The 20,456-nt window shown below is 46.5% G+C and overlaps 1 protein-coding gene across 1 annotated transcript in view; it reads left to right on the forward strand.

The window, feature by feature from the left end:
- The window catches only part of LOC308512475 (CD99 antigen-like), a 31,862-nt gene extending 16,011 nt beyond the window's left edge, over positions 1–15,851 (forward strand). Inside the window, exons 4-10 of the mRNA XM_081082207.1 lie at positions 852–896; positions 2,668–2,736; positions 6,589–6,633; positions 8,769–8,849; positions 11,532–11,645; positions 14,101–14,157; positions 14,997–15,851. Coding sequence (XP_080938333.1) covers positions 852–896; positions 2,668–2,736; positions 6,589–6,633; positions 8,769–8,849; positions 11,532–11,645; positions 14,101–14,157; positions 14,997–15,022 — 437 coding nt within the window. The 3' untranslated portion in view covers positions 15,023–15,851. The remainder of the gene's footprint in view (positions 1–851; positions 897–2,667; positions 2,737–6,588; positions 6,634–8,768; positions 8,850–11,531; positions 11,646–14,100; positions 14,158–14,996) is intronic.
- The last annotated feature ends 4,605 nt before the right edge of the window (positions 15,852–20,456 follow it).

Here is a 20,456-nt window from a genome sequence, read left to right on the forward strand (position 1 = left end):
GGGAGACGTAGCCACGTGTGAAGACATTGGATTCGGGGGCTGTGGATACAGGCCAGTCCATCCTGTGCATTGCCTGGTGCCGTCCAATAATTCTCCTAAAAAAGGATGGTGATGATTCTAGGAGATACGATTGGGTCCTGTGGGCAGTCTTTCTGGCTTTCCTGGCTTTTATTTAAAAAAAAAACACACACACATATTTTTATTGATTTCAGAGAGAGAGAGAGAGAGAGAGAGAGAGAGAGAGAGAGAGAGAGAGACATCGATGATGATGAGAGAGAATCATGGACCGGATGCCTCCTGCACGCCCCCTACTGGTTGGGGATCGAGCCTGCAACCTGGGCATGTGCCCTTGACCAGGAATCGAACCCAGAACCCTTCAGTCCGCAGGCGGACGCTCTACCCACTGAGCCACACCAGCCCGGGCTAATTGGCTATTTTTTAAAAAAAATTTTTTTTATTGATTTCAGAGAGCAAGGGAGAGGGAGAGAGACATCAGAGATGAGAATCATGGATCGGCCACCTCCTGCACGCCCCCTACTGGTTGGGGTTCGAGCCCCCACCCTGGGCATGTGCCCTTGACTGGGAATCGAACCCGGGACCCTGCAGTCTGCAAGGCCGACGCTCTATCCACTGAGCCACACCAGCTAAGGCTCTTGGTTCTTTTTTCATCGGAGGGATGCATGATGGGAAAATTGACTGGGGAAGTGGGTGTTTCCGTGGAGATCCTGGTCAAGAAAGTTATGTAGCGATTTGGGGATGCAGCGTTTTCTCCAACGAAAGATTTTTTTTTTTCCTTTGATTTCGCCCCGGCCCCTGAACTTGGGTATGAAAAGCTATTTCTCCCTTTTTAGGCGATGGCTTAAGTTTAGAAGATGCCCTGGGCGGTGGGGGACACAGTAAGTACCTTTGTTATTCTTATGTTTTTAAATTTTTTTTCTATATAGATTTTTATTGGTTTCGGAGAGGAAAAGAGAAAGAGAGAGAGTGAGAGAAAGAGAGAGAGAGAGAGAGAGAGAGAGAGAGAGAGAGAGAGAGAGAGAGACATCCACGAGGAGAGAGAATCACGGATCGGCCGCCTCCTGCACGCCCCCTACTGGGGATCGACCCCGCAATCCGGGCATGTGCCCTTGACCGGGAATCGAACCCGGGACCCTGCAGTCCCCAGGCCGATGCTCTATCCACTGAGCCAAAAAGGCGAGAGCTATTTCTTCGTTTCTATTGGAGACACGGGAACTTCACTATTGCAGGCGGTAGACGATGGAAAGCCACCCTCGGGTGGTTGATGGTCTATGGCCATGTGCATATTTATAGCATTATTCCAGGGCCATACAAAAGTGTCCACTTAAAAATAAAAATTAGCCTGCCAGCACCATTTATAAGAGCTAAGACCAGGAGGCCAGCCCAGGTGCCCATCCGTAGACGAGTGGATAAAAAAGCTTTGGGGTAGGTACACCGTGGAGTAGTATGCAGCCCTGAAAAAGGTAGGATCTCTCACCCTTTGGGGCCACATGGAGGGACCTGGAGAGCATGATGTTGAGGGAAATAAGCCAGTCGGAGAAAGACACATACGCCATGATCTCACTCCTACCTGGAAGCTAATGAACCAAATAAACTAATGAACAAAATATATCCAGAGACATGAGAGCATAAAACAGAGTGTGGAATCTCAGAGGGAAGGCAGGACAGGGTGGGTGGGTGGGAGGTAATTAACCAGGGACCTTGTATGCATCGATGCGTCACCCATGGACACAGACCATAGGGGGGTGAGGGCCAAGGGTAGGAGTTGTGGGTGGGGGCAGAATGGAGGGGTCAATGGAGGAATCATGGGGGACCTATCTAATACTGTCAACAATAAGGAATTATTTATTTATTCATTTATTTTTTATTTTTTCAAGAGAAACGATTTTAGATATAAAAGTATTACACGCAACCGACATCAATATTTCAAGGAAAACGATTTTAAATATAAAGATATTACACGCAACCAACATTAATATTTCAAGGAAAAAGATTTTAATTCCCATATAATAAAAGGCGAATATGCAAATCGACCAAACAGTGGAATGACCGGTCACTATGATGTGCACTGACCACCAGGGGGCAGATGTTCAACGCATGAGCTGCCCCCTGGTGGTCAGTGAGCTCCCACAGGGGAAATGCCGCTCAGCCTGAAGCTGGTATCACGGCTGGAAAGTGCACTGGCGGTAGCGGGAGCCTCTCCCGCCTCCTCGGCAGTCGGACATCCCCCGAGGGCTCCCAGACTGCGAGAGGGTGCAGGCCGGGCTCAGGGACAACCCCCTACCCTGCACCCCGAGTGCATGAATTTCAGTGCACCAGGCCTTTAGTCTAAAAATATTACCACAACTGTACTTACCTAGTATGATATCACAAACGTTGTAGGAAATAAAGAATTATTATTATTTTTTAAAATTAGCCTGTTATATTGGGTTCAACGTTGAGTGAACTCACCCCCAAAGTGTTGGCAAGGCCAGACGACTTCATGGGCCTTCTTTGGCTCACAGATGGGGAGTTCCCCACCCCCAGTCTACGGTTTTCCCCACCCAGGCCCAGGGTATGCCTGGTAAACCGTTTATCGGCAAATGCGTGCTTCGCGCACTTCTTTCCTGGAAATTTCTCCTGATCGCAATTCTGCTCTTTGGCCAACAGGTGACCCAGGAATTCCTGCTCCCCCGAGGCCCAAACCGAACCCGAACCCAAAGCAGCCAGAAACCTCAGGTAAGACCCTAAAGTGCTTCTGGTCCAATTGGTATGTTTTTTCTTTTTTGGTGTTTTTTGTGTGTGTTTTTTTTTCTACAGGAAACTGATTTTTTTTCCACGTCATCTGAGAAGGGGGTGAATTCAGATTTGCATGTGCTGACTGGTCTTCTCTGTTCAGAGAAATTCCAAATTTCCAGCAGGGGGAGACACTTTTCAAAAGGATACTTTTGGTTTTATTTGCATGTGATTTTTTTTCCTAATTTGCATTTTTATGGATATCAGAGAGGAAGGGAGAGGGAGAGGGAAACAGGAACATCTGTGATGAGAGAGATTCATGGATCGGCTGCCTCCTGCACGCCCCCTTCTGGGGATGGAGCCCGCAACCTGGGCATGTGCCCTTGACCGGGAATCGAACCCGGGACCTCCTGGTTCATGTGTCGATGCTCAATCACTGAACCACACAGGCCGGGTATTAACAGTATTTTTCAATAAGCAAGATGTTAAGTGCATTTTCCATTGTGTCTTTTATGCTTTTGTGGTCTCTCTCTCTCTCTCTCCTCTCTCTCTGGCTGTTTTTCTCATTTAACTTCAGAATCATTTTTGTCACGGTTCGTCTCTCCTCAGGGGAAAAATGACCCACCTCCCCTATGTTTTTGTTTTTTGTTTTTTTTTCTTCTTTTGAATTGTTCACAACTACAAATGGATTTGCAAAAATGCTGACCCATTTGCCAAATGGAACGTGTTTTCCTTGGGGATTCAATTATGTAACTTCTTTTCTCATTATTATTTTTTTTTTCCCCTTTAAATGCGTTTCTCAACGGCGTTGCCGCCCTGTTTCTGTTTATTTCTGGGGCTACGTTTTACGTCCATCTGTTTTCTGATCATTTCTGTAACGAAGAAAATGACTGTTACAGGCTTTTGCTTTTTTTTAAAAAAATAGACACTTAACGAGGAACAGCCTTTTAACGTTTAATGGGTTCTCTTCGCTGGTGAGCTTTTCTAAGAAGACAATCATATGATGGGGCCATGATTTTTTTTAACAATATATATATATATTTTTTAAAAAATATATGGATTTCAGGGAGGAAAAAAGAGAGAAACATCCATGATGAGAGAGACTCACGGATCGGCCGCCTCCTGCACGCCCCCTACTGGGAAGGTGTCAACAGTGCACTTGGGCTTTTGTTTTATTTCTTTTAACCCATGAATCGGAAGGTTTGCAGGGAAGGAGGTTTTTATAGAAAACTAGAGGCCCGGTGCACGGAATCCGTGCAATGGGGAAAGGGTCCTCTCAGCCCGACCGGCACCCTCTCGCAATCCGGGACCACTGGCTCCTAACCACTCGCCTGCCTGCCTGATCGCCCCTAACCACTCATCTGCCTGCCTTCCTGATCGCCCCTAACCACTCGCCTGCCTGCCTGATCGCCCCTAACCACTCACCTGCCTGCCTGTCTGATCGCCCCTAACCACTCACCTGCCTGCCTGTCTGATCGCCCCTAACCACTCGCCTGCCTGTCTGATCGCCCCTAACCACTCACCTGCCTGCCTGCCTGATCGCCCCTAACCACTCATCTGCCTGCCTGCCTGATCGCCCCTAACCACTCGCCTGCCTGCCTGATCGCCCCTAACCACCCGCCTGCCTGCCTGATCGCCCCTAACCACTCACCTGCCTGCCTGATCGCCCCTAACCACCCGCCTGCCTGCCTGATCGCCCCTAACCACCCGCCTGCCTGCCTGATCGCCCCTAACCACCCGCCTGCCTGCCTGATCGCCCCTAACCACTCACCTGCCTGCCTGCCTGATCGCCCCTCACCACTCCCCTGCCTGCCTGATCACCCCTAACCACTCACCTGCCTGCCTGATCGCCCCTAACCACTCACCTGCCTGCCTGATCGCCCCTAACCACTTGCCTGCCTGCCTGATCGCCCCTAACCACCCGCCTGCCTGCCTGATCGCCCCTAACCGCTGGCATGTCTGTCTGATCGCCCCTAACCACCCGCCTGCCTGCCTGATCGCCCCTAACCACTCGCCTGCCTGCCTGATCGCCCCTAACCACTCACCTGTCTGCCTGATCACCCCTAACCAATTCCCTGCCTGCCTGATCGCCCCTAACCAATTCCCTGCCTGCCTGATCATCCCTAACCACTCACCTGCCTGCCTGGTCACCCCTAACCACTCACTGGGGAGCAGGGCCAGCCGGGATGAGGGGCTGTGGTCATTCTGGTTGTTCTGCCATTTCGGTCACTGGGCTTCTATTATATAGGATGTACCTTTGGCCCAGCCAGTGTGGCTCCGTGGTTGAGCATCAACCTATGAACCAGGAGGTCAGGGTTCGATTCCCGATCAAGGGCACAGGCCCGGGTTGCGGGCTCCATCCCCAGTCGGGGGCCTGCAGGAGGCAGCCGGTCCACGATTCTCTCTCCTCATGGATGTTTCTCTCTCTCTCGCTCTCCCTTCCTCTCTGAAATCAATAAAAGTATCTTTAAAAAATTATACATATATATATCTCTTTGCCTTCATGGAATCATCTCTAGTTGGTCTGGAGAGGTTTTCGTCAAAAGATGGATTAAATTTGGTGGGTGTCCGCTAGCGGCTGGTTTTGTCTGAGGAGCCGTTCCCAAATCCAGAGCCTTCAGGGGTGATGACTTAAGGCGTCTGGGCTGGGCGTGGCGGATGTTGGCTTGATCGTGGTGTCTCCGGGGCCACGCAGTCCGGGCTGATATCACCTGGGGGGATTGAGTTCTTCCTCAGGTCACACCCTAACCCAGAGGTCGGCCAACCCATTAGTCAACGGAGCCAAATATCAACAGGACGACGATTGAAATTTCTTTTTCCTTTTTTTCCTTTTTTTTGTTTTGGCTGTGGCCCAATAGAACGTTCATGAACTGATCCCCCTAAATCCTTAAATCATAGTATACCACTCCCAAGTATATTTTAAAACTATTGAACCATAGACTTCCATTCCTCTCCTCTCGTCGTTTGTGCTATTGTCGTCATAAATTTTACTTCTACGCATCAGAACCTCCAAAATCCGCTGCTATTATTTTTGCTTCAGGTCAATGATCTTTTTTTTAGATTTTCTTTTTTTAAAAAAATAAGAAAAAATAATTATTTTTTATTGATGCATGTATTTACAGTTCCTGCCCCTCTTCGTATCCTTAATTCCATCTGCCATCGTTTTCTGCTGCTGCCTCGGTTGGCATGAGGAGGGCGGGAGTCATTCGGGGCCCGGTTCGACATGAAATCTCTTTGGGGGAGCCCAATTTTTTAAACTGAAACTATTATATAGGCAGGTCCATTGGGGTTCACTTCACGAGGGGGACGCCTCAGGCCTGTGCCCTTGACCGGGAATCGAACCCAGGACCCTTCAGTCTGCAGGCCGACGCTCTAGCCACTGAGCCACACCAGCCAGGGCTCATCTTTTTTTTTTTTTTTAAAAAAATATATATATTTTTGTTGATTTCAGAGAGAGGACGAGAGAGGGAGAGAGAGATAGTAGCATAGATTGGCTGCCTCCTGCACGGCCCCGACTGGGGATCGAACCCGCAACCCGGGCATGTGCCCTTGGCCAGGAATCGAACCCAGACCTCCTGGTTCCTGGGTCGATGCTCAACTCCTGAGCCATCCCATTGGCCAGGAATGCAACCTGCTCTACCACTGAGCCACACTGGCCGGGGCTGTGTCATTGCCTTTTTTGGGGGGGGGGGGGAAGATGTCGACCAAAAATTCATGCCCAGGTGGGGTCTGCCCAGATCTGTGTTGGTTTCTAATGGCGTTTCCTTTGGGCCAAGATATTGGGGGGACTCACCCCCCCAGCCCCCCGAGAATGGCAATAAGATAGATGACACTTTTTTTTTTTCTTTTTTTCAGGTGGATTTTCAGATTCCGACCTCCTGGACGGGACCTCAGGGGGAGGTAGGATGACTTATTCCTTTTGTCGCTTTTCTCCATCGACAGGGGCACCTGGGCTATCAAACTTCATTCCTTCTGGAAGGTTCCTTGGGAAGCGACTTGTCTGAAAATCGAATCGTCCCCCCTCTGCCCCCGACGTGAGGAATCACGTGAATGAAATGAATCCGTTCCAGACCCCGAAAATGGCCCCCTGTGTTTTAACCTTCCTTAGATATAGGACATGCCGAATGTACTGGTTTTTTAAAAAAAAATTTAATTTAATTTTATTTATTTTATTTCATTTTTTAAAATATATTTTATTGATTTTTTTACAGAGAGGAAGGGAGAGAGATAGTTAGAAACATCGATCAGCTTCTGCACGCCCCCCACTGGGGATGTGCCCGCAACCAAGGTCCATGCCCTTGACCGGGATTCGAACCCGGGACCCTTCAGTCCGCAGGCCGACGCTCTAGCCACTGAGCCACACCGGTCAGGGCTCATTTTTATTTTTATAATAGATTTGTATTGGTGTCAGAGAGGAAGGGAGAGGGAGAGGCAGAAATATCAATGAGGAGAGAGAATCATGGACCGGCTGCCTCCTGCATGCCCCCTGCTGGGGATGGAGCCCGCACCCCGGGCCTGTGCCCTTGACCGGGAATCGAACCCGGGACCTCCCGGTGCCCAGGCCGATCGGCGCCTAACCACTGAGCCACACTGGCCGGGCGGGTTGCATTGTCTCTTCAGCCCCGAATCTGACCGATGTCGCATGACTCGAACCCTGACCTCCTGGTGCCCAGGCCGATCGGTGCCTAACCACTGAGCAACACCGGCCGGGCGGGCTGCACTGTCTCTTCAGCCCCGAATCTGACCGATGCCGCGTGACTTGAACCCGGGACCTCCGGGTGCCCAGGCCGATTGGCGCCTAACCACAGAGCCACACTGGCCGGGCGGGCGGCATTCTCTTCAGCCTTGAATCTGACCGATGCCGCGTGACTCGAACCCGGGACCTCCTGGTGCCCGGGCCGATCGGCGCCTAACCACTGAGCCACACCGGCTGGGTGGGCGGCATTGTGTCTTCAGCCCCGAATCTGACCGATGCCGCGTGACTCGAACCCGGGACCCCCGGGTGCCCGGGCTGCTCGGTGCCTAACCACTGAGCCACACCGGCCGGGCGGGCTGCATTGTCCCTTCAGCCTCGAATCTGACCGGTGCCATGTGACTCGAACCCGGGACCTCCTGGATCCCAGGCCGATCGGTGCCTAACCACTGAGCCACACTGGCCGGGCGGGCTGCATTGTCCCTTCAGCCCCGAATCTGACCGATGCCACATGACTCGAACCCGGGACCTCCAGGTGCCCGGGCCGATCGGTGCCTAACCACTGAGCCACACTGGCCGGGCGGGCGGGATTGTGTCTTCAGCCCCGAATCTGACCGATGCCGCGTGACTCGAACCCGAGACCTCCTGGTGTCCAGGCCGATCAGCGCCTAACCACTGAGCCACACTGGCCGGGCGGGCGGGATTGTCTCTTCAGCCCCGAATCTGACCGAGGCCGCGTGACTCGAACCCGGGACCTCTGGGTGCCCGGGCTGCTCGGTGCCTAACCACTGAGCCACACTGGCCGGGCGGGCTGCATTGTCTCTTCAGCCCCGAATCTGACCGAGGCCGCGTGACTCGAACCCGGGACCTCCGGGTGCCTAACCACTGGGCCACACTGGCCGGGAGGGTATCATTGTCCCTTCATCCCCGAATCTGACCGAGGCCGCGTGACTCGAACCCGGGACCTCTGGGTGCCTAACCACTGGGCCACAACGGCCGGGCGGGCTGCATTGTCCCTTCAGCCCCGAATCTGCCCGAGGCCGCGTGACTCGAACCCGGGACCTCCGGGTGCCCTGGCCGATCGGCGCCTAACCACTGAGCCACACTGGCCGGGCGGGCTGCACTGTCTCTTCAGCCTCGAATCTGACCGATGCCGCGTGACTCGAACCCTGGACCTCCGGGTGCCTAACCACTGGGCCACACTGGCCGGGCGGGCTGCATTGTGTCTCTTCAGCCCCGAATCTGACCGATGCCGCGTGACTCGAACCCGGGACCTCCGGGTGTCTAACCACTGGGCCACACCGGCCGGGCAGGTGGCATTGTGTCTGTCGCTGTCTTGCAGCCGGAGCTGGAGGCGCAGGTGGCGGCGGGGACGGCGCCGGCGGGGGAGGCGGCAGCCCGCGGCATGAGGGCGACGGGCAGGGTACGTACCCCTGGTTCTCCTATTTTCTTTTCTTTTTAAAAATACGTTTTTTAATTTGAATTTTATTTTTTTATTTTATCGTGTTTTTTTTTTTCCTGTTTTTTTAAATTCTCACCCGAGAATTTATTTTTTAGTATTTTATTTATTTTGTATGTTTGTTTATTTTTTTGCTTTATTTATTTCGTTTTTTAATTTTGATATTTTTATTTATTTAGTTTAGTATTCTATTTTCGTTTGTTTGTTTTTGTGTGTTCATTTTATTTCATTTTTTTGTTCTATTTATTTTGTTTTTCCATTGCTTTTTAGAGGGAGTGGAGGGAGGGGGGAGAGAGAGATAGACACATCGATTGGTTGCCTCCTGCACCCCAATACTTTTATTTTTAAAAAAATATATTTTATTGATTTTTCACAGAGAGGAAGGGAGAGGGATAGAGAGTTAGAAACATCGATGAGAGAAACATCGATCAGCTGCCTCCTGCACGCCCCCCACTGGGGATGTGCCCGCCACCCAGGTCCATGCCCTTGACCGGGATTCGAACCCGGGACCCTTCAGTCCGCAGGCCGACGCTCTATCCACTGAGCCAAAATGGCTAGGGCTGGGTGTTATTTATTTTTAATTTTTTAAAAATAATTTACGTTTATTTAATTTTTATTTTTTTAATATATTTTTATTGGTTTCAGAGAGGAAGGCAGAGGGAGAGAGAGATAGAAACATCGATGATGAGAGAGACTCATGGATCCGCTGCCTCCTGCACCCCCCCCACTGGGGATGGAGCCCAAAACCCGGGCAGGTGCCCTTGACCGGGAATCGAACCCGGGACCCTTCAGTCCGCAGGCCGAAGCTCTCTCCACTGTCAGCAGGAGTTGAACCTGTGTTTGGGGAATTTTAGTATTTTATTTTCATTTATTTTGTTTTTTAATTTTAATATTTTTATTTATTTTTTTAGTATTTTATTTGTATGTATTATTTTGTTTTTGTTTATTTTGTTTTATTTTATTAATTTATTTTTGTTTTATTTATTTTGTTTTTTAATTTTAATATTTTTATTTATTTTTTTAGTATTTTATTTTTATTTATTATTTTGTTTTTGTTCATTTTATTTTATTTATTTTGTTTTATTTTATTAATTTAATTTATTTTTGTTTTATTTATTTTGTTTTTTTAATTTTAATATTTTTATTTATTTATTTTTTTTCCAATCAGAAATTTATTTTATTTTATTTTTTTTATTCCTTAAAGTATTATAAAGAGTATTCCATATGTCTCTCCTTTTTTTGCCCCTGCCCTTGACAATCCCCTGGCCTCCCCTACCCCCCGTGTCTTATGTCCATTGGTTATGCTTATCTGCATGCATACAAGTCCTTCGGGTGATCTCTTACCCCCCCCCCCCACTTCCTGCCCCCCAACCCTCCCCGGCCTTCCCGCTGCAGTCTGACAGTCTGTTCGAGGCAGCTCTGCCCCTGTATATATTATTGTTCATAAGTTTATAATGGTCTCTGTTATCCAGAAATGAGTGAGATCATGTGATATTTTTATTTATTTTTTTCTTTCTTTATTTTATTTTTTGTTTTATTTATTTATTTTGTTTTATTTATTTTATTTAATTTATTTTTGTTTTATTTATTTTGTTATTTAATTTTAATATTTTTATTTATTTTTTGTTTTTATTTATTTTATTTTTATTCATTTATTTCATTTTATTTATTTATTCTGTTTTATTTATTTAATTTATTTTTGTTTTATTTATTTTGTTATTTAATTTTAATATTTTTATTTATTTTTTGTTTTTATTTGATTTTTATTCATTTATTTCATTTTACTCATTTATTCTGTTTTATTTATTTAATTTATTTTTGTTTTATTTATTTTGTTATTTAATTTTAATATTTTTATTTATTTTTTGTTTTTATTTTATTTTTATTCATTTATTTCATTTTACTTATTTATTCTGTTTTATTTATTTAATTTATTTTTGTTTTATTTATTTTGTTATTTAATTTTAATATTTTTATTTATTTTTTGTTTTTATTTATTTTATTTTTATTCATTTATTTCATTTTATTTATTCTGTTTTATTTATTTAATTTATTTTTGTTTTATTTATTTTGTTATTTAATTTTAATATTTTTATTTATTTTATTTTTATTCATTTATTTTATTTTTATTCATTTATTTCATTTTACTTATTTATTCTGTTTTATTTATTTAATTTATTTTTGTTTTATTTATTTTGTTATTTAATTTTAATATTTTTATTTATTTTTTGTTTTTATTTTATTTTTATTCATTTATTTGACTTATTTATCCTGTTTTATTTATTTAATTTATTTTTGTTTTATTTATTTTGTTATTTAATTTTGATATATTTATTTATTTTTTGTTTTTATTTTATTTACTCATTTATTTTATTTTATTTATTTTACTTACTAAATTTATTTTTGTTTTATTTCTTTTGTTTTTTAATTTTTTTTAAATGCTGCCCCGTGATGGGGCTCCTTCTAGGTACCCCCCCCCCCCCCCGTGATGCATCCCCAACCTCCTTTGCGAGAGAGAGAGAGAGAGAGAGAGAGAGAGAGAGAGAGAGAAATCCACGGACGGGGTGCCTGGGCCTCCCCTTCCCCTGGGGCCTCCCCTCCTCCCCAGGACCGTACCCCCAAACCCGTGTCCCTGTCCCCCCGCAGCGGAGCCCCAGGGGGTGATCCCCGGCATCATCGGGGCGGTGGTGGTGGCCGTGGCCGGCGCCGTGTCCAGCTTCATCGCCTACCAGAGGAAGAAGCTCTGCTTCAAGGAGAACGGTGAGGCTGTGGCTCAGTGGGTAGCGCGCCGGCCTGGAGACCCAAGGGCCCCGGGTTCGGGCTCCAGTCGGGGGCGTGCGGGAGGCGGCGGATCAATATTTCGATCGCCCTCTCCCTTCCCCTCTCTCTTACAAATCAATAAAAAAGAAATATTTTGAAAAAATGGGAGGAATATGGCCGCAGCTGGTGTGGCTCAGTGGGTAGCGCGTCAGCCGATGGACTGAAGGGTCCCGGGTTCGAGTCCCGGTCAAGGGCACGTGCCCGGGTTGCGGGTTCCATCCCCGACCAGTAGGGGGCGCGCGGGAGGCGGCCGGTCCACGATTTTCTCTCATCATCGATGTTTCTCTCTCTCATCTCCCTTCCTCTCGGAAATCAATAAACGTATATTTCAAAAATTTTAAAAAATCATTCAATAAACACTTTTTTTCAAAAAAACTTTCTATTTAAAAAGTAAATTTTAAAATAATATATTTAATAAATATATTTAAAAAGGGGGGGGGATGAGGACACATTTGTAATACCTTAAGTAATAATAATAATATATATATATATATTTAAAAATATGTATTTTTTAAAAATTACAAAAAGAGGAGAATAAGCCTCATTTAAAAAAAAAAAAAGGAAAACAAATCTCTAAAATTTATACGAACTGACCGGAAAAATCATAGCCCCCAAACCATTGTCAAAAATTCACACAAAAAAACCCCCCAAAAAACAAGGAATTTGAGAAGCAAATTCAAGAGCAAGCAGACAGGCCCCAGGGAGGCCCCCCCTGAGCTGTGGTTTCGGGGGGATGGGTAGGGAAGAGGGGGTCCCTTTAGCCCAGCGGTTCTCAACCTTCCTAACGCTGCGGCCCCTTTGGGGGTCGGACGGCCCTTTCCCAGGGGTCGCCTCAGACCGTCGGAAAACACATCTATAATCACATATTGTTTTTGTGATCGATCCCTGTGCTTTCATGATGTTCCATGTGTCACCATGAAAATCCATCCTGCAGGTCAGATGTTTCCATGACGATTCGTAACAGCAGCCACATGACAGCGATGACGTAGCCACGAGAATAATGTTATGGGTGGGGGTCCCCACAGCATGGGGAGCTGTGTTCAAGGGTCGCGGCCTTAGGAAGGTTGAGAACCGCTGATATAGATACAGATATAGATATAGATATAGATATAGATATAGATATAGATATAGATGATATAGATATAGATATAGATATAGATATAGATATAGATATAGATATAGATATAGATGATATAGAGACAGATATACATATAGATATATATATAGATGATATAGATATAGATATAGATATAGATGATATAGATATAGATATAGATATAGATGATATAGATATAGATATAGATATAGATATATAGATATAGATATAGATGATATAGATATAGATATAGATATAGATATAGATATAGATGATATAGATATAGGTATAGGTATAGATATAGATATAGATATAGATGATATAGATATAGATATAGGTATAGATATAGATATAGATATAGATGATATAGATATAGATATAGAGATAGATATAGATGATATAGATATAGATGTACATATAGATATAGATATAGATATAGATGATATAGATAGATATAGATGATAGATATAGATATAGATGTAGGTGATATAGATAGATATAGATGATATAGATATAGATATAGATGATATAGATATAGATATAGATATAGGTAGATATAGATAGATTTAGATGATATAGACATAGATATAGATATAGATATAGATGATACAGTTATAGTATAGATATATAGATGTAGATATAGATATAGATGATATAGATATAGATGATATAGATATAGATATAGATGATATAGATATAGTGATGACGCAGCAACAAAAATAATGTTATGGTTGGGGGTCCCCACAGCATGAGGAGCTGTATTCAAGGGTCGCGGCCTTAGGAAGGTTGAGAACCACTGATATAGATAGATATATAGATGTAGATATAGATATAGATATAGATGATATAGATATAGATAGATATAGATAATATAGATACTGATATAGATGATATAGATATAGATGTAGATGATATAGATATAGATGATATAGATATAGATATAGATGATATAGATATGGATATAGATGATATAGATATAGATATAGATAATATAGATACTGATATAGATGATATAGATATAGATGTAGATGATATAGATATAGATATAGATGATATAGATATGGATATAGATGATATAGATATAGATGATATAGGTATAGTGATGAAGCAGCGACGAGAATAATGTTATGGTTGGGGGTCCCCACAGCATGGGGAGCTGTGTTCAAGGGTCGCGGCCTCAGGAAGGTTGAGAACCGCTGCTTTACCCCAAGAAATAGCATCGCCTGTGTCTTCTCTTTGCATTCACCCAATGGGTGCCCTGTTCTCATTTTTTCTTTATTTTTTATTTCTTTTTTCCAGCTGAGCAAGGTGACATCAACTTGGAGAACCATCGCAGCATCAACGCGGAGCCACCAGGTGAGAAGGGACTGCCATTTTTTTTTTCATCTTCTAAATGTTTTTTTTTTATTATTATTTTTAAAAAATATATTTTATTGATTTTTTTTTACGGAGAGGAAGGGAGAGGGAGAGAGAGTTAGAAACATCCATGATGAGAGAGAATCATCGATCAGCTGCCTCCTGCACGCCCCCTGCTGGGGTTCCAGCCCACAACCCGGGCCTGTGCCCTTGCCCGGGAATCGAACCCGGGACCTCCTGGTTCACAGGTCGACGCTCAAACCACTGAGCCACACCGGTCGGGCCTTTCTCTCATTTTTTTTTTGAATTCTTCCTCGCCCATGTCTTTGTTCCAGCTCCAGTTGTATCACAGAATGAAGTTCATTTAAATTTATTTATTTTAAATTATTATTTTTTTCATTTCTATCAGATTAGGTCCAGTTTGGTCTGCCCGTGAGCAGGTTTCGAGCCCCCTTAACTTTTATCTAAAATTGAGTCACCGCTAGTGAAACTTGGAAGAAGCAGGAACGCTTGGTGAAATCTTATATATATTTTTTTGAAATCTTATTTTTTTTTAAAAAAATAAAACCCTGTTTTTATTGATTTCAGAGAGAAAGGGAGAGAGAGAAATAAAACATCCACGACGAGAGAGAATCAGGGACCGGCCGCCTCCTACACGCCGGGAATCGAACCCGGGACCCTGCAGCCCGCAGGCCGGCGCGCTACCCACTGAGCCACACCGGCTCGGGCATGAAATCTCTCCTCTTTTTTTCTTTTTCTTTCTTTATTTTTTCTTTCTTTTATTTATTTATTTATTTTTGTGTGTGTGTGTGTGTGAAATCTCTTCTTGTCTCTCGCAGTGCAACAGACGCTCCTGGCGAAATAGACTATCGGCGGCAAAAAAACCAAAAAAACCCAAAAAACGCCCAGTGTGTTCGCAGGAGGACTGCAGGGCGCACCTGCTGTAGCTCCAAGGAATCCCTGCGAGTGGGCGGGGCCTGCTACACCTGGGCCAGCCCTGGCGGGACCCACCTCACCTGGATCAGCCCCACCCGGCCCGGCCCGGCCCGGCCAGGAGCCGCCACACCCGCCTGGGACCGGCCCGGGTCTCGCCCTGCCTTTGCTCCAGTTGGATTCTTGCTCTTCGTCTTGTTTGCACTTGGCCGGCCGGAGGGTCAGGGGATGCGGACCTAACCATTGAGCTTCCCGAGCCCCGAGGGACATTGCGCTCGCCTCCCTCCTCATCCAGGGCACGCCCCCTCCCGCGAGGGGTCCCCACGCGAGATGGAAACGCGCGTCCGTCACACGCTCCCCCCCCTGCCCCCGTCATTCGAATTCCCGTGTCAGCGTGCCCGCGGGGCCATGTCTGGGTGTGCACGGCCGGTGGCAAATTTCACCAAAAAAAACCCCCCAAAAATGGAGGGAGGGAGCTTTCCATCCTTTTGTCGAAACAATTTTCGTGTCTGAGGATGTATTTAATTTTATTTTTGTTTTTTACATCCTAATAAAAAGGGGTGAGACGCCACACGCTTTTACATTTTATTTTATTATTTTTTTTTATTACTGAAATATCTTGGGACGGGGTGACTTTTTCAAAGAGGCCACTGGAGACGGAGTGGGAGGGAGCCCGCGGTTCCTGTTCTGGGGCCCGTACGACACGCGGCCGAGCTAAGTGCTTGCTGGTTGCTCTGGGAAATAACAATAAGAATAATTATTATTAATTGTTACTATTATTATTTTGACCCTGTTCGTTCCACTTGTCTTCTCACATCCCAGACAAGGGCGTTCGTGGCGCTCAGATACTCCCCTGGATCTAGAGACTCCCCCTGCACGCAGGTCCTCCCCTGAGTGCAGATACTCCCCTGCGTACAGACACTCCCCTGTTTTTAGGCATTCCCCTTGGTTCAGATAATTCCGTGAGTGCGGAAACTCCTACATTTAGATGCTCCTTTGAATGTAGATACTCCCTCCTGTGTTCAGGTACTCCCCATGCATTTAGATACTCCCCATGCATTCACATACCCTGTTGCATGCAGATACTCCCCCTGCATTCCATAGCCCCCCTGCACACAGATGCTCCCCATGCATTCAGATGCTCCTCCTGTTTTCAGCTACTCCCCCTACATGCAGGTACTTCCCTGAATGCAGCCACGCCCACGTACTCAGATACTTCCCTGCATGTAGATACTCCCCCCGTATTCAGATAATTGCCTGTGTCCTGGATATCCCATGCATGCAGATACCCTTCTGTGTGCAGATAATCCGCTGTGTATAGATACCTCCTGCATCCAGATACTGCTCTGCGCTCAGATACTACATTTTGTTTAGACACGTCCCTGAATGCAGATACTCCCGTGCATATGCATTCACATACTCCCCCTGTTTTCAGGTACTCCCCCTCCGTGCAGATACTCCCCTGCATGTAGACACTCCCCTCTATGCAGACACTCTTCTGCATTCAGATACTCCCCTGTGTTCAGGTCCTTTCATGCATGCAGGCACTTCTCTGTGGTCAGATAATTCGCTGCATGTAGATACTCCCCCTGCACTCAGGTACTCCCTTTTGTTTAGCTACGTCACTGAATTCAGATACTCCCATGAGTGTGGATACTCCCCTGTGTTCAGATACTTCCCTGCATTCAGATACTCCCTTTTGTCCAGCTACTCCCCTGCATGCAGATACGCCCCTTTGCTCAGGTACTCCCCTGCATGCAGATACTCCCCCTGACTACGCTAACGAAAAGCTGTGACAACGGTTCGTCCGAGAGTGTCCATTTCGCGTGAGTCATTCCTCCGGTCTCAGACGGCGGCGTGAGGGCCCACAACGTACCCTGAAAGCATGGTACTCGCCCTGTTCTGAGGTGCAGGGTCCCACCCCTGTGAGGGCTGCTGCCTCCCGTGGGCCAGGTTTGGGGAAGGGGCTGGGATGGCAAGGCTGCTATTCATGGAGGGTCTTTCCCACATTGAAAATGGTAAGAGCTGCCCCTATTTTTGGGGGGGTTCGGATGTCGAGGCACCCCCTCCTCCTTGGGGGGACTTCACACCCATCCCCTCCCCCCAGATTCTGTCACTGGTCCCTGCTCCCCCTGCTTGTCCAAAAGACTGACGTCTGGCTTTTTGGGGTCATGTTAGCGACTTTTCTGTGTCTGACATCTTGAGCACTTTTGTGTCTATAAAATGAGGTAAAAAAAAATTTGAGCCTGGCCGGTGTGGCTCAGTGGTTGGGCGTCAACCTATGAACCAGGAGGTCCTGGGTTCGATTCCCAGTCAAGGGCACAGGCCCGGGTTGCGGGCTCGATCCCCAGTAGGGGGCGTGCAGGAGGCAGCCGGTCCGTGAGGCTCTCTCATCATGGATCTTTCTCTCTCTCTCTCCCTCTCCCTTCCTCTCTGACGTCAATAAAAATATGTATTTTTTTTAAAAATGTAAAAAAAAAAAATCACAGCGCCGTGGGCTTTGGAGTCAGGATAAAAAAATTAACCACAAGGGAGATGTCGAATGGAACGTGCCAACAATTGGGGAATCGCACCATATTTTTCTCAGACTTAAATAACGGATTTCATTGTGGTTGTTTTTTGGGGGATTTTTTGTGTGTGTGTGAGTGGGTGTGTTTTACTTTTACGTGGAACAGAGTCCAAATGAAATAAACAAACGAACAAAGAATTTTTCTTTTTATTTTATTTTTATTTATTTTTTTTAGACTAGAACTTTCATTTTTAGAATTTGTGCGAAACTGTTTCTTAGGATACAGACCAATCGAGCTGCCTAACAAGAAGAATTTTTCACAGCCAGGTGGGGCCTGAGGGTGATGGCCGTGGGGGCGGGCGGGGGGTGGGTGGAGGGAGGCAGAGCAGGTTTTGGCAAAAGAAACGCACTTAACCCTGGGCAACCACTGCTCCGACCCCCTAGGCCAGCGACGGCGAACCTTTCGAGCTCGGGGTGCCCGCATTTGGAAAAACCCTCCCTGAACTCTGGTGCCGTGTCACCCATAGAAATGCTTTGATCTTTGCCACGGCAGTCCAACAAAGGCGTATATAGTTGATATTTATTTTATATATTTGAATGCCATTGGACAGAGAAAAATCAACCCCCCAAAAAGATGAGTTCACGTGACGACAGCATTCCTGCATTTCAAAAGAGGATTCTTGCATTTTCTATGTGGGTGAGCCCCTGGGTGGGGGTGGGCGTGGGTGGTGGTGAACACTTTAAAAAAAAAGGAATTCAGCCCTGGCCGGTGTGGCTCAGTGGATAGAGCGTCGGCCTGCGGACTGCAGGGTCCCGGGTTCGATTCCCGGTCAAGGGCATGGACCTGGGTTGCAGGCACATCCCCGGTAGGGGGCGTGCAGGAGGCAGCTGATCGATGTTTCTCTCTCGTCATCGATGTTTCTAACTCTCGATCCCTCTCCTTTCCTCTCTGAAATCAATAAAAATGTATTTGAAAAATAAAAAAATAAAAAGGAATTCAGCCCAGCAGGTGTGCCTCAGGGGTTGAGCATGGACCTATGAGCCAGGAGGTCATGGGTTTGATTCCCGGTCACGGGCACACGCCCGGGTTGTGGGCTCGATCCCCAGTAGGGGGCGTGCAGGAGGCAGCCGGTCCATGATTCTCTCTCATCACGGGTGCTTCTATCTCCCTCTCCCTCTCCCTCTCTGAAATCAATACAAATTTATTAAAAGAAAAAAAATTCCTAGCTGGTTTGGCTCAGTGGATAGAGTGTCAGCCTGCAGACCGAAGGGTCCCGGGTTCGATTCTTGTCAAAGGCACGTATCTTGGTTGTAGGCTTGATCCCTGGCCTGAGTCATGGTCGGGGTACGTGCAGGAGGCAACCCATCCATGTGTCTCTCTCCCATCGATGTTCCTCTCTCTCTCTCTCTCTCTCCCTCTCTCCTCCCTTCCACTCTCTCTAAAAATCAATGAACAGAGGGGTGTGGGTGTGGGTGGAAAAGAGGGGGGCTGGGGGAGGAAGGGGACATATGTAATACTTTCAACAATCCTATATAATAAAAGCCTAATATGCTAAGTGTCTGGTGATCCGGTCATCCATTCAACCAATCAAAGCGTGATATGCTAATGAGATGCTAAGGCTGCTCAACTGCTCGCTATAACGTACACTGACCACCAGGGGCAGACAGTCGAATGGTCGACCAGACGCTATGACGTGCACTGACCACCAGGGGGCAGACAGTCGACAGGTCAACCAGTCGCTGTGACGTGCACTGACCACCAGGGGCAGACAGTCGACGGGTCGACCAGTCGCTATGACGTGCACTGACCACCAGGGGGCAGACAGTCGACCAGTCGACCAGTCGCTATGACGTGCACTGGCCACCAGAGGGCAGATTCTCTGACCAGTAGGTGAGCTTACTCCTGGGGTCTGGCTGATGGGGACTGAGCGAGACGGGCTGGACACTTTCTGGAGCCCTGCCACGGTCCCTCCCCGGCTGGCCAACCTCCTGCGTCCCTCCCCGGCCCCCAATCCTGCACCAGAGGGGTCCCTCGGCCTGGCCTGTGCCCTCTTGCAATTTGGGCTGAGGTATCTCCCCACACCCCGAGTGCACAAATTTCATGCACCGGGCTTCTAATAAAGAAATTATCTATATATCTATATATCTATATATCTATATATCTATATATCTATATATCTATATATCTATATATCTAAATATCTAAATATCTATATCTATATCTATATCTATATCTATATTTATATCTATCTATCTATCTATCTACATATCAGAAATAAAAACCAATGGAAAAATATCTTAGGGTGAGGATGAACAACAAGAACAATAACAAACACCAAATAAATAAATAATGAATAAATAATTTATTAAAAAAATACATTTGATTGGTTTGGTGTTTTTTTTTTTACAGAGAGGAAGGGAGAGGGATAGAGGGTTAGAAACATGGATGAGAGAGAAACATCGATCAGCTGCCTCCTGCACGCCCCCTACTGGGGATGTACCCGCAACCCAGGTCCATGCCCTTGACCAGAAATCAAACCCGGGACCCTTCTATCCGCAGGCCGACGCTCTATCCGCTGAGCCACACCGGTCAGGGCCATAAATAAGTTATTAAAAAAAGGAAATATATCTCCGGCAGCTGCCGGGTATGGGACCTGAGAGCAGACTTACCCTCTGGCTGTGTGTGTGTGTGTGTGTGTGTGTGTGTGTGTACACCTGTGCTCCTCACCCAGCTGTGCATCCACCCCCATCGCCCATTCTGCCGGAGCTGGAGGCCTCTTGGGGAGCCTGCACTGTGGGCGGCAGCGTCCTCTGAGCTCGGGGTGGGGCCCCTTTTATCTGCCTGCGCCTCCCACAC

This window comes from Myotis nattereri, assembly GCF_964212035.1.
Source record: "Myotis nattereri genome assembly, chromosome: Y".
NCBI classification, from domain to species: domain Eukaryota; kingdom Metazoa; phylum Chordata; class Mammalia; order Chiroptera; family Vespertilionidae; genus Myotis; species Myotis nattereri.